This window comes from Emys orbicularis, chromosome 8, assembly GCF_028017835.1.
Source record: "Emys orbicularis isolate rEmyOrb1 chromosome 8, rEmyOrb1.hap1, whole genome shotgun sequence".
NCBI classification, from domain to species: domain Eukaryota; kingdom Metazoa; phylum Chordata; order Testudines; family Emydidae; genus Emys; species Emys orbicularis.
In genome coordinates, this window is record NC_088690.1 from 18,745,306 (window position 1) to 18,757,670 (window position 12,365).

Consider the following 12,365-nt stretch of genomic DNA (forward strand, 5'->3'; position numbering starts at 1 on the left):
TTCACCCAACCAGTATTAGTCACTAAACAGTACTCCACACTTCCACTTAAATAGGCATTCACCGTGTTCAGACTAACTGCATGAGTTGGCAACACAAAGTACGTACTGTACTGTAGTTTTAATTTGGAGTAAGATGTAGGAGACTCAACTGAAAATAAATTTCTTACTTTCTCCTCCCTTATCCTGGCAATATCTCTTTTTCAGAGGGAGTGACAGGCTTAAAAGAACTGGCATTTCTCCGAGATCTGGCAGAACAGAACTCGGTGAAGTATGGAGTGCCTGATCGAACTGCCTTACCTGTGATCAAGGGGAGTATGATGGTCTTGAACCAGCTCAGTAACTTGGAAACCACAGTGGGTCGATTTTATACAAACCTCCCCAACCGAATGATTGATGAGGCAGTCTTCAGTCTGCCCTTCTCAGATGAAATGGGAGACGGTAAGTGCTTAGAAAATCTGAAATTGAGCAGGTAAAAAAAGAGAGGTTAGGCTTCCGTCTGCCTGCCTGCCCGTCCCCAGGTTTCTAGCCAACAGATAAGGTGGTGCTTTTAGGATGGTCCCTAAGGGATGTGTAAAATTAAGTCCTTCTTGCAGGGATTACATGTAAAGTTTTACGCCCACCGGGGCCTGTTTATGGAAAGTGTGGGTAATGTGACATTTAATGGATGTAGATTGAAGGGTGAAATTGTCTCTCAGGGGCATACTGATACAGCGTCAGTCATTTGGATTTGTATAGGAAACTCCTCTGGGCTTGTGGGAGCACGGTTCCAGGCTGAAATGGCAGCCACGGCCGCCCCTGCACTCCAGTTGGCCCATTCAGAGCTGGTGTTGCCCTCTAAGCAGACCACGGGTGCATAGGACAGCATAATGGAGGAAGTGGCATTCCTGTCAGATGCCAAAATCCCCCTTCCTTCCTCAGATACTGGAGCCATGCACACAACTTCATGAGGGGTTGTTCCTGCTGGACATTTCCTTCTTCTTTTCCTTCCTTCCCCACAGTAGCTGAGGTATGGAGCGGCATCTCACCAAACAGCTTAGCAGCTGCTCTGGACTCTTTACCCAACACCTTCCCAGGTTTGGAAGAGTAGGACTCCAGGAGGGGTTCCAGCAGTCATACAGGGTTAGGGAAGGACCCCGCATATCAGGTGGAACTGCTAAACATTTGACCAGATTCCCTGTTCTGATTAAGCTGTGCTCAAAAAAGACGTAGGAATGTGGTTGTCCTCAGCACAAGACAGGGCCGCCTGAAGCCTGGCATAAATGGCCATTCCGGAAGCCAGGTATCGGCAGCAACATCCTGGTTACTACACCATGTTTGCCTGGGGGCCAGGAGTAGGATGAAATCCGAGTCTCTATGATGGCTGTACATCAATGGAGTGTTTCCCCAAATACATTGCCCAGATCCACCAGTTACAGACCACTTTGTGCTGATACAGCGCAGTTGTGGATGTGAATCTGACCTGTTGCTTAAACCCTGTATAAACCCTAATGTTCACATGTTTTATTTTACTTGGTTGCAATAGAGAAATCAGATGGAACTATGCAGAAGATGAGGGGATGATGTCATGTGTAAATGTTTGCCTAGGACCGCAAGAAACATGCAGCCAGTCCTGCACAGAGCCCTCATAAAAAGTGCATAGGGATGCAAAGGCCCCGGTGTTCCACATGTGGCCCCTTTCACATGCTTATGGGAGGAGTTGGGACTTGGAGGGTCTTTAATATAGGCTCTTGCACTGGCATGAATGTCATTGTGAGACAGAGTACTAGCCTATAAAGCAATGCTTCTCTGCCTCTGCTCATGTTTCTGTAAAGTGAGGAGGAAAAAACTCTATAGGGGAGTTGGGAATGGCATTAGTGTTTTCCCAGTGCTTTGAAGATTTAAGGTGCTATGTAATTACCAGGGGCGGCAAGCTGCAGGGGGCGGCCTGCCGGTCGCTGTGAGGGCGGCAGTCAGGCCGCCTTCGGTGGCGTTTCTGCGGGAGGTCCGCCGGTCCTGCGGTTTTGGCAGCAATTCGGCGGCGGGTATGCTGGCACGGGACCGGCAGATCACCCGCAGAACCGCCACTGAATCCACGTGACTGGGGCGGACCTCCTGCAGAAACGCCGCCAAAGGCGGCCTGACTGCCGTGCTTGGGGCGGCAAAAAACATAGAGCCACCCCTGGTAATTACTAACTATTAGAGTTAATAAGCTTAACAACTCCTGCATTTCTCTGGACATGGCTTTCCATTTTCTTGTGTGTGATGTTATGGAGGAGGAGTTAAGGAGTATGGTTCAGCAGGGTTTCCAGACCTCTAAGGCAGGTTGTCCTTATTTGCCATCTGATCAGAGTGACTCTTGAGAGTCTGAAGTCCTCCCTGTGTTCTGAGATTGCTCCTGGACATGCTTCTCTCATGCAGAATGATAGCCTAGTTTTCTCTTTTCTCATCACTCTGCGTGATGCATTGCCACTCATCTCTCACACATCCACATCCAAGCATAGTGGAGAAGTTGTACAACATAAGGATTATAAATGGTACAATTGAATAGATTTGGCTTACATAATTAGGAGTGTGCATGGTTTTTTTTATTTTTTTTAAAAAAACCTCATTTATGGAGATGAATTTGATATCTGTTTTATATTAAAGGGGTGAGTGAGTTTCCATATGACCATGACACACAAAGTAAGACAGAAATGGACCGCTACATTTTTACCTCAGGCATTGAGAGGTTTCTAAAAATCATTGTAATGCTTTTGGTTATAATACCCAGGACAATGGCTGTGTTGGGATTTAGTTAAGAAGAAGAGGCTGACATACTGCATATATAATCAGATGAGCAAAATTCATCCCAATTCATATTTTACGAGTAAGATTTTTTTATTCTTGTTAACATTTTTATAGCTGCATGGGGGGGGGGGGGGAGGTGAAGTAAAAATACAGACCTTAAGAAAAATACAAAAAAAAAAAAAGAGAGAGAGAATCTAGGTCCTTTTTATATTAATTCACATTCTTGTCCCTAAGGCATCTAACTGTGTGCCGATGAAGAAACAAAATGTAAAATGCACTGTGTGTTTTAATAACTTATGGTATATTCAATGTACCACTTTAACACACCACCAGAAAGGTAAAAAGTGGCTAATATGAGGATGGAAGAAGGGGAATACAACTGTTGTAGCATAATTCACTTACTTCCTAAACCTCCACTTCTCAGCCTTCCATCCTGTCACCAAGCCCCGACTCCCACATTTCTACTGTTAAATGCTAGCAGCAGTTCTATATTCTGACGCCAGAAGTGCTGTCAGTAAGAGATGTCAAAGCTGGTAGAGCTTCTGTTATCTTTAATGCTGTTATTTAATCATGGGCTTCAAGCATTACCATTGTTTGACATCTATCACTGAAAGCATTTATTGAATCAGATGATCATAGTACTACTACTGGTACTTCACTGGGTCACCATGTCACATTGTCCTAGGGAAACAATTGCAACAAATGGGTTAAAATTGCCTTAACTTTTACAGAGGGTTGAATTATACATATTCAATTTGAACTGAATATTGAATTATACATACAAATTCTCAGAACTGTGACTTACGAAGGGAAGCCTACATATGGACTTGATCCAACACCCATTGAAACCTGTGGGAGTCTTTTGACTTCATTGGAAGTTTTAATCGGGGCCTACTTGCTAAGTCTTTAATTTTAGCTTTTGAAAATACTCCTACGTGGTACGGCAGCAACTTTTTGAAAATTGAATATGCTGGACAAAAGGATGTTTTTGTCATTTGGTTACACAAGTTAACGTCCCCTCTTTTCTATTTAGCACAGAACTGGTGAAGAACATACTTTACGTTAATTAACTGGCAAGTTCATTATTGCTAATGCTTTCTGTGCTCTTCCTTTTATCTCAAGGTCTGATAATGACTGTAAGTAAACCTTGTTACTTTGGAAACATGCTGCTTGGGATTGTGGGAGTGGATGTTAACCTGGCATATATCTTGGAGGATGTGACCTATTATCAAGATTCTTTGGCTTCCTACACATTTCTCATAGACAATAAAGGTGATTTTGTGGTTCAGATACATAAATACATTATCTTCCTGTTTGGTGAAATTAGACTGTAGAAAACCAACTCCTTATTCTGCTTCTTATTTGTAAGTAGAATGGTAAAGTGAACAGTGCCGTTTCTCAACAGATTGTGTGTCAGTTGTTTAAGTAGTTCTGTCTAACAGTAATTGTTGGACAGATAGGGTATATAAGCAGATTTATGGTTTGCGTTTATTATACAGGGGTCTTGATATAAAAATGTTGCTATGAAATAGATTGTTTTCACAGTTGTAGGCCAGAAAGCCAAAACTATAGCTTTTGCAAGTAAATTTGTTTATATTATAAGCTTTTTCACTTTTTATGCCATGGTCATTTTAGTCATTTTTTGTTTGAGTTAATTTACCAAGTTCTTAAAATTCTGTTGTCACTATACTGCTTTATGATGTGATGGTATGGTTACCGTTAGGGTAGTTTCTTAAGTAAATTGGAGGACTTTCATACATATAGTCAGTATACTTGTTTTTATGTTCTTTCTCTGCTTATTACATACTGAACCAACACTTGTACTGAACACATATTTTTTGTTCTTTTTAGGGTATACTCTTATGCATCCATCCCTTACAAGGCCTTATTTGCTGTCTGAACCACCACTTCACACTGACATCATACATTACGAGAACATTCCAAAATTTGAATTGGTTCGGCAGAACATCCTTAGGTAAGGAAGAACTGAGACTCAAGTCATAGCTTGCTAAGATCAATGATTCACAGGACTCAGAAGTGTTTGTACAAAACCCTTTAATAGGAGCTACTTTATAGAATTATAATTACTGTGTTTAATATTTCTATTGCAGTAGTACCCAGAGATCCCTGCTAGGATCGAGGTCCCATTCTCTTGCCAATGCAGGACTGTTTTTTCTACCACATTATCCATTCTATCCTTAAATGTGCCAAGCGATAGTTTCCACAGCTTCCTTTGGGGGAGACTTCTAATCTAATAGTAGAGCTGATAGTTGGGAAGTTTTCCTTGATATTCAGTCTGGGTTTTTCCTTCCTATATTTCAGACAGTAATTCCTAGTTAATACCCTAAATAACTACTCTCACTACATGGGGTTCAAATCAAACTACTGTATGCATATCTGCTGCTTGAAATGTTTCCTCAATCCTTCCAGCCCCTATCCTCCTCCTTAGTAATTTTTGCAGTTCTTTTCTGAACATTCTCCAGCTTTTAGATCTTTTTCACTGTTTCAGGTGTGGTTAGGCAGGCCATTTGTCCGGTTTTAAGCCGGACAGTCCTCTTTTTCTATGGTTCCCTGTCTGGTATTGAGACAAAATCAGACATGATTTTGTCTTGGATCACGGATGGGAGATACTATTTTGAAGAGTGCTCTACTCTGCCGCCCCCAGTTTGACGTCATATGCACTGTGCCCGTGATGTCACACTGGTGGGGCTTGGAGCAGCGCGCTCTTCAAAATGGCATCCATGCAGTCACACCAGTGGGATCATGGTGGCGCATTCTTCAAAATGGTGTCCTCCTGCAGCGTGATTTCACACACAGAATGCATGCAAGGTCACACTGGCAGGGGTGGGCCTATACCATTACTGGAAGTGCTGGGAATGGTTGCACCATATCCAGAAAGACCCTGATCCTAATCCACTGAAGTCCTTGGGAGTTTTTCTGTAAACTTCAAAGGGCTTTTGAGTGAAGCTAGGTTTACACTTAAACTGCTAAAGCAGCACAGCTGCGCTGCTGTAGGACTTCAGTGTAGACACTCGCTACGGCAACGGGAGGGGTTCTTCCATCAACCTAGTAATCTCTACACCAGTGGTTAAGTCTGCTTAACTCTGCTGCTCATGGGTGGGGATCTTTTACACCCCTGAGCGACGTAGCTGGGTCAACCTAACTCATTAGCATATACCTGGCATTAGACATATGGGGAGAAACTCCTCCCTGCCAGGGCCAGCTTTAGGCACTGCGGAGCCTGATTCGGAAGAGCCAAAGACAGCAGCGGGACTTCGGCGGCAGCTCAATTGGCTGCCGGTGCCTTTGACGGCACGTCGGCGGATGGTCCTTCTTCCGCGGCAGCGATTGAGCTGCCGCTGAAGTCCCGCCACTGTCTTGGGCGGCAGCTCGATTGGCTGCCGGTGCCTTCGGCGGCACGTCAGCAGAGGGTCCTTAGGGATGTTGCAGGGCCCTCTTAGGAGTGCGGGGCCCGATTTGGGGGAATCGGGTGAATCGCCCTAAAGCCAGCCCTGCTCCCTGCTCTATCATGTGATGCCTCTATGTGCGCAACTTCACAGAGAACAGAGGCACACCCTCTGTCCCAAGTAGGGGTTGATGTAACAATACATGATTTAGAGAGAGAGAATCTGGCATTGGCCTATTTTGCTGGCTGTTGCCACATTGCTAAACCATGTGTGATTTGCTGTCCATTTGGGCCCCTTCACTGTTACTACTTCTCAGTGTTCTGCCTCCCACTGAATATTTGCATTTTGGGTTATTTTTTCTTGTGGAATCTCAATTTTTCTATCTTTATTTCTAAATTTACAATCCAAAAATGCCCCAATTAAAAATAATGGTAGTACTTAGCGCTTAAGTAGAGCCTTTCATCTTCAAAGGACTTTATAAATTTCAATCTTCACAACTCTTCTCTAAAGTCTATAAGTATCCTGATCCTCCACTTGCAGATGGGGAAATGAAAGAAGAGGTGTTAAATGATTTGCCCAAAGCCACAGAGGAAATCTGTGTCCAAATCAGGATTAGAACATGGGAGCTTCTGACTTGCAATTCTGTGCACGTACAACTAGCTGAGCTCTCTTTATAAAACACATCATTTCGATATTAGAAATACTTGCTTTGTCTTGGAGAAAAAAATTTGTATGAAGGACTACACAGGAGTTCCATGTAATAACAATGACGTTCTAGAAAGGGTAGTTGCACTATAAATGTACACTAAGTGTAGAACATCAAGGGTAATACAATACGTCCTTCCCCGAATTTAGGGCTAGTTTGTGGGTTTGCCACCAGTTCTGAGTAAAGGACAGCACATAGTTTTCCGGTCCCAGGAGCGGACTACGGTCTGTACTGTGACTTGGAGAGTCCCAATCTGTTGCCTTATTCCTGCCTTGCTCCAAGGGAAAAGTAATCTGTGCCAGCCCAAAATCCATTGCAGATTACTTGCACTGGCATGCTAGCTCAGCTGCGCAGGCCAGCACATTGGGAGCCATGGAGCAAAGACTCAGTCTGGGCCCATTCACCTAGGTTGGAAGGGGGTAGTATCAACTCCATAGAGGCTGCCCCCTCTCCCTGATGCTATGATAGACGTAGCCAGGTGTGGCAATAAGAGGGGGCCCTTGTGACCCCATACTTCCCTGTGTCGGCACGTAGCACATGTCATGATTATGCTCCTAGTAGTGTTCACCTCGTGCATAGTCAGGATGCTGTGTTCATATGCAAAAACTGAGTTGTGTCACTCTGTTAAAATTCTCTGTATCTGAGATGGTTTGATCTTGTCTAGAATTATTTTTTTAATCCGGTTTGCTATTGGAATATAAATCTGCTCAGTGGGCTAAGTTTAGTGTCTTTAATTAAATTGCCTGTTTTTTTTGTTTGTTTGTTTTTTGTTTTTTTTAAATCTACATTGCTATTCAATAGACAGGATTGGCATTCTCTGCTTACAAGAAGCTCAGGAGTAAGGTAGTATTAAAACTGAATCAACTCCTATCTGTGGAGTCAGGTCAGCTTTGAGATCAGTGATGATGACATGGGAAAATTGATACTACAGCAGTTTGGCAAGTGCCTGCTGGGGTGGCAGAGAGAGTTTCAAAGACTATTATTATACCCACTGGCCTTAAAATTACAAAGACCTAATCTGGGATGCTAGTCTTCCAGAAGTGACACATTTTACAGCCTGTATTATAGGGTGGCTACTGTGTTGTAGGGTAGGATCAAGGCTAACAAAGGAGCCTGAGAGAGTTAAGCACCTACATTCAATGGGATTTGGGCAAATATCCTTTAGGCTTCTTTGAAAATCCCAGCCAAAAATTTAGTACTATTTTCATTAATGAAAACTCCTATATAAAGCTGAGGGCCACAATTTTAATGAAATAGATGCCTAAAGTTAGTGCCCTAATCCGTACTCAAGTACCTAAATAAATGGACAGATTTTCAAAAGTGCTGTGCTCCTATTGCTATTCATTGTTATGAAGACTTATGAAAGGATTGCTCTCTGTAAATACATCAGGGAGTGAGAAGAGTTAAACTAAGGGACAGTTGTTGGGACAAGAACAAATAGATATGAACTGGCCATCAACAAGTTTAGGCTTGAGGTGAAGGTTTCTAACCATCAGAGAAGTGAAGTTCTGGAGCAGTCTTCCCAAGGGGGAATGTGGCCCAAAACCCTAACTTGTTTCAAGACTGAGTTTGATAAGTTTATGAAGGGAATGGTATGATGAGGTTGCCTACAATGATGTATGGCCAACCATGACTGGTATTAGCAAATATCTTCAATGGCAGAGATGGGACACTAGTGTCCAGCTGGTGGGTCTGACCCACATGCTCGGGGTCTAACTGATCACTATATTTGGAGTGAAGAAGGAATTTTCCCAAAGTCAGACCCTTGAGGTTTTTCGCCTTCCTCTTCAATGTGGGGCTTGGGTCACTTGCGGGTTTGAACTAGAGTAAATGGTATATTCTCTGAATCTTGAAGTATTTAAATCAAGATTTGAGGACTTAAAAACATAAACAGCCATACTGGGTCAAACCAATAGTTCATCTACTCCATTATCCTGTCTTCCAATGGTGGCCAATGCCAGATGCTTCAAAGGGAATGAACAGAACAGGGCAGTCATCAAGTGATCCATCCCCTGTCATCCAGCCCCAGCATCTGGCAGTCAGAGGCTTAGGGACACCCAAAAGGTGGAGTTGCATCCCTGACCATCTTGGCTAATAGCCATTGATGGATCTATCCTTCATGAATTTATCTAATTCTTTTTTGAATCCAGTTATAGTTTTGGCCTTCACAACTTCCCTGGCAACAAGTTCCACAGGTTGACTGTGCGTTGTGTGAAGTAGTACTTAATTTTGTTTGTTTTAAACCTGCTGCCTATTCATTTCCTTGGGTAACCCCTAGTTCTTTTGCTATGTGAAGGGGTAAATAACACTTCCTTATTCACTTTCTCTACACTATTCATGATTTTAAGGACCTCTATCATATCCCTCCTCAGTCATCTCTTTTCCAAGCTGAAAAGACCCAGACTTTTTAATCTCTCCTCATAAGGAAGCTGTTCAATATCCTTAATAATTTTTGTTGCCTTTCTCTGTACCTTTTCCATTTCTAATCTATCTTTTTTGAGATGGGGCAACCAGAACTGCATACAGTACTCAAGGTGTGGGCGTACAATGGATTTATATAATGGCATTATAATATTTACCGTCTTATTATCTATCCATTTCCTAATGGTTCCTAACATTCTGTTAGGTTTTTTGACTGCCGCTGCACATTGAGCCGATGATTTCAGAGGCCTATCCACAATGCCTTCTTGAGTGATAACAGCTAATTTAGACCCCCCTCATTTAGTCTATATAGTTGAGATTATACTTTCCAATGTTTCTTACTTTGCATTTATCAACATTGAATTTCATCTGCCATTGTGTTGCCCAGTCACCCAGCTTTGTGAGATCTTTGTAACTCTTTGCAGTCTGGTTTAGACACAACTATCCTGAGTAATTTGGATCATCTGCAAGCTTTGCCACCCTAAAGTTTATCCCTTCTTTCAAATTATTTATGAAGATGGTGATCAGCACTGGTCATCTCAGCACAGATCTCTGGAAGACACCGCTATTTACCTCTCTCCATTCTGAAAAGTGATCATTTATTCCTACCCTTTATTTCTTGTTTTTTTTAACCAGTTACTGATCCATAAGAGGACCTTCCCTCTTATCCCACGACAGCTTAGTTTGCTTTAGAGCCTTTGGTGAGGGACCTTGTCAAAGGCTTTCTGAAAGTCCAAGTACATTGTATCCACTGGATCACCCTTGTCGGCATGTTTGCTGACCTCCTCAAAGAATTCTAATGGATTGGTGAGGCATGATTTCCCTTTATAAAAGCTGTGTTGAGTTTTCCCCAACAAATCATGTTCATCTGTGTGTCTGATAATTCTGTTCTTAACTATAGTTTCAACCAGTTTGCCTGGTACTGAAATGAGGCTTATCGTCCTGTAATTGCCAGGATCACCTCTGGAGCCTTTTTTAAACATTGGTGTCACATTAGCTATCCTCCAGTCATCTGGTACAGAAGCTGATTTAAGCGATAGGTTACATACCAAAGCTGTTAGTTCTGCAATTTCACATTTGAGTTCCTTCAGAACTCTTGGGTGAATACCATCTGGTCCTGGGACTTATTGCTGTTTAATTGATCAATTTGTTCCAAAACCTCCTCTATTGACCCCCCAACCTGGGACACTTCCTCAGATTTGTCACCTAAAAAGAATCTCAGGTATGGGAATCTCCCTCAAATCCTCTGCAGCGAAGACTGATGAAAAGAATTCATTTAGCTTCTCCGCAATGGCCTTGTCTTCCTTGAATGCTCCTTTAGCACCTTGATCATCCAGTGGCCCCACTTATTGTTTGGACGGCTTCCTGTTTCTGATATACTTAAAAATTGTTTGCTGTTAGTTTTTGAGACTTCAGTAACTCAGCCAGTGGTTACGGGCCTATTACAGGAGTAGGTGGGTGAGGTTCTGTGGCCTACAATGTGAAGGAGGTCAGACTAGATTATCATGATGGGCCCTTTTGGCCTGAAAGTCTATGAGGAGGGGAGCTACCTGCAGAAGAAGGAATACACAAGATAAGGTGGTGAGGTTGCTTGATGTTGCATGGGATGTGTCATCTCGGAATTGATAATTTGTTTATTGTTTAAATAAAACATTTGGAAACAAGGCATAGGTGAGTTTGATATGGTTGTTGGACAGGGCTGAGGATGTGTGTGAATGATAAAGGGGTGGAAAGGGGTTTCTATAAGTGCTTGGCTGGCTGAGTTCTTGGTGAAATGATTAATGTTGCTGGTATTTTATTATATTTATTGTATTGTTGATGATGCCTTAGGGTGCCTAGAGCCTTGGATAAGTGACACTCTTTTATTTTAAATCTAAATAAATAAATCAATATAATACATATAACAAAAACCCATCAAAATGAGTCAAAGGATGAAATGGTTGGAAAGAATTATCAAGAAAAGACTTCATGAAGAGCTAGATTACCAAGTAAGCAACAACCAGTTTGGGTTTGGGAATATTGCAGGAGAAGTACAGGGAGAAATGCAAGAAACTGAATTTAGTGTTTGTGGACTTAGAGAAGGCTTAGAACAGAGTTCCTAGCGAACTGATATGGTGGTGCCTGTTGTCGCACAGCCTTCCAGAGGCATATGTTCAGACTATTATGGACATGTATGAGGGTAATACAACAACAAGAAGCAGCTGCAATGAGACATTCACTATGAGAATAGGTCTACATCAAGGATCAATCTTAAACCCATTCCTAAATGTGATTGTAATGAACACCTTGATGCAGGAGATTAGGAGAGAAGCTCCATTGAACATGCTTTTCGCAGGTGACATTTTTGTGTTGGGAAGATAAACGTGAACTGGAAAGGTATCTAGAAAGACAGAGGGCTGCATTAGAAGAAAATTGTTTATAAATCCAACCAAGAGAAGACTGAATACATATGAGGCTTCATTGAAAAGGGACAACAAGAAACAAATAAAAATAGTATTGAGGTACAATAAGAATGTGAGTGCTAGAAGTCGCATGAAAAGCACTTGGTGCAAATGGAGGGAATTGACAGCAATTCTGTGTGATAAGAATGTGCCAATTAAACTCAAGAGCAAAATGTATAAGATCATGATTAGCCCAGCCATGACGTATGGGTTGGAATGCTGGCCAGTGTGGAAGAGAGAAGTACAACTACTTCATGCTGCTGAAATGAGAGTGGGTAAGACAAGAACTGACAGGTTACACAATGAAATGGTATGAGCCAAGATGCAGGTAATCCCCCATCATGGAAAAGCTAAGGGCACGTTGACTGAGATGGCAGGACGTACGAGATGACGAGACGTGGAATATGTTGGTCAGAGAGTACACAATCGAGTAGTTACAGGACAAAGACTATAAGACCCAGAAAAAGGTGGTTCAAGACGCTGAAGGAGGACATGAAGAAGGTTGGTGTCAGCTTGGAAGAAACACTTAACAGGAATGTTTGGAGATGAAGAACAAGAGCTGCCAACCCCGACTACACCTCTACCCCGATATAACGCTGTCCTCGGGAGCCAAAAAATCTTACC

At 42.5% G+C, this 12,365-nt stretch overlaps 1 protein-coding gene across 1 annotated transcript in view; it reads left to right on the forward strand.

Moving 5' to 3' along the window:
• CACHD1 (cache domain containing 1) overlaps positions 1 to 12,365 on the forward strand; it is a 194,650-nt gene that overhangs the window by 144,357 nt on the left and 37,928 nt on the right. Inside the window, exons 9-11 of the mRNA XM_065409688.1 lie at positions 205 to 438; positions 3,889 to 4,038; positions 4,618 to 4,741. Coding sequence (XP_065265760.1) covers positions 205 to 438; positions 3,889 to 4,038; positions 4,618 to 4,741 — 508 coding nt within the window. The remainder of the gene's footprint in view (positions 1 to 204; positions 439 to 3,888; positions 4,039 to 4,617; positions 4,742 to 12,365) is intronic.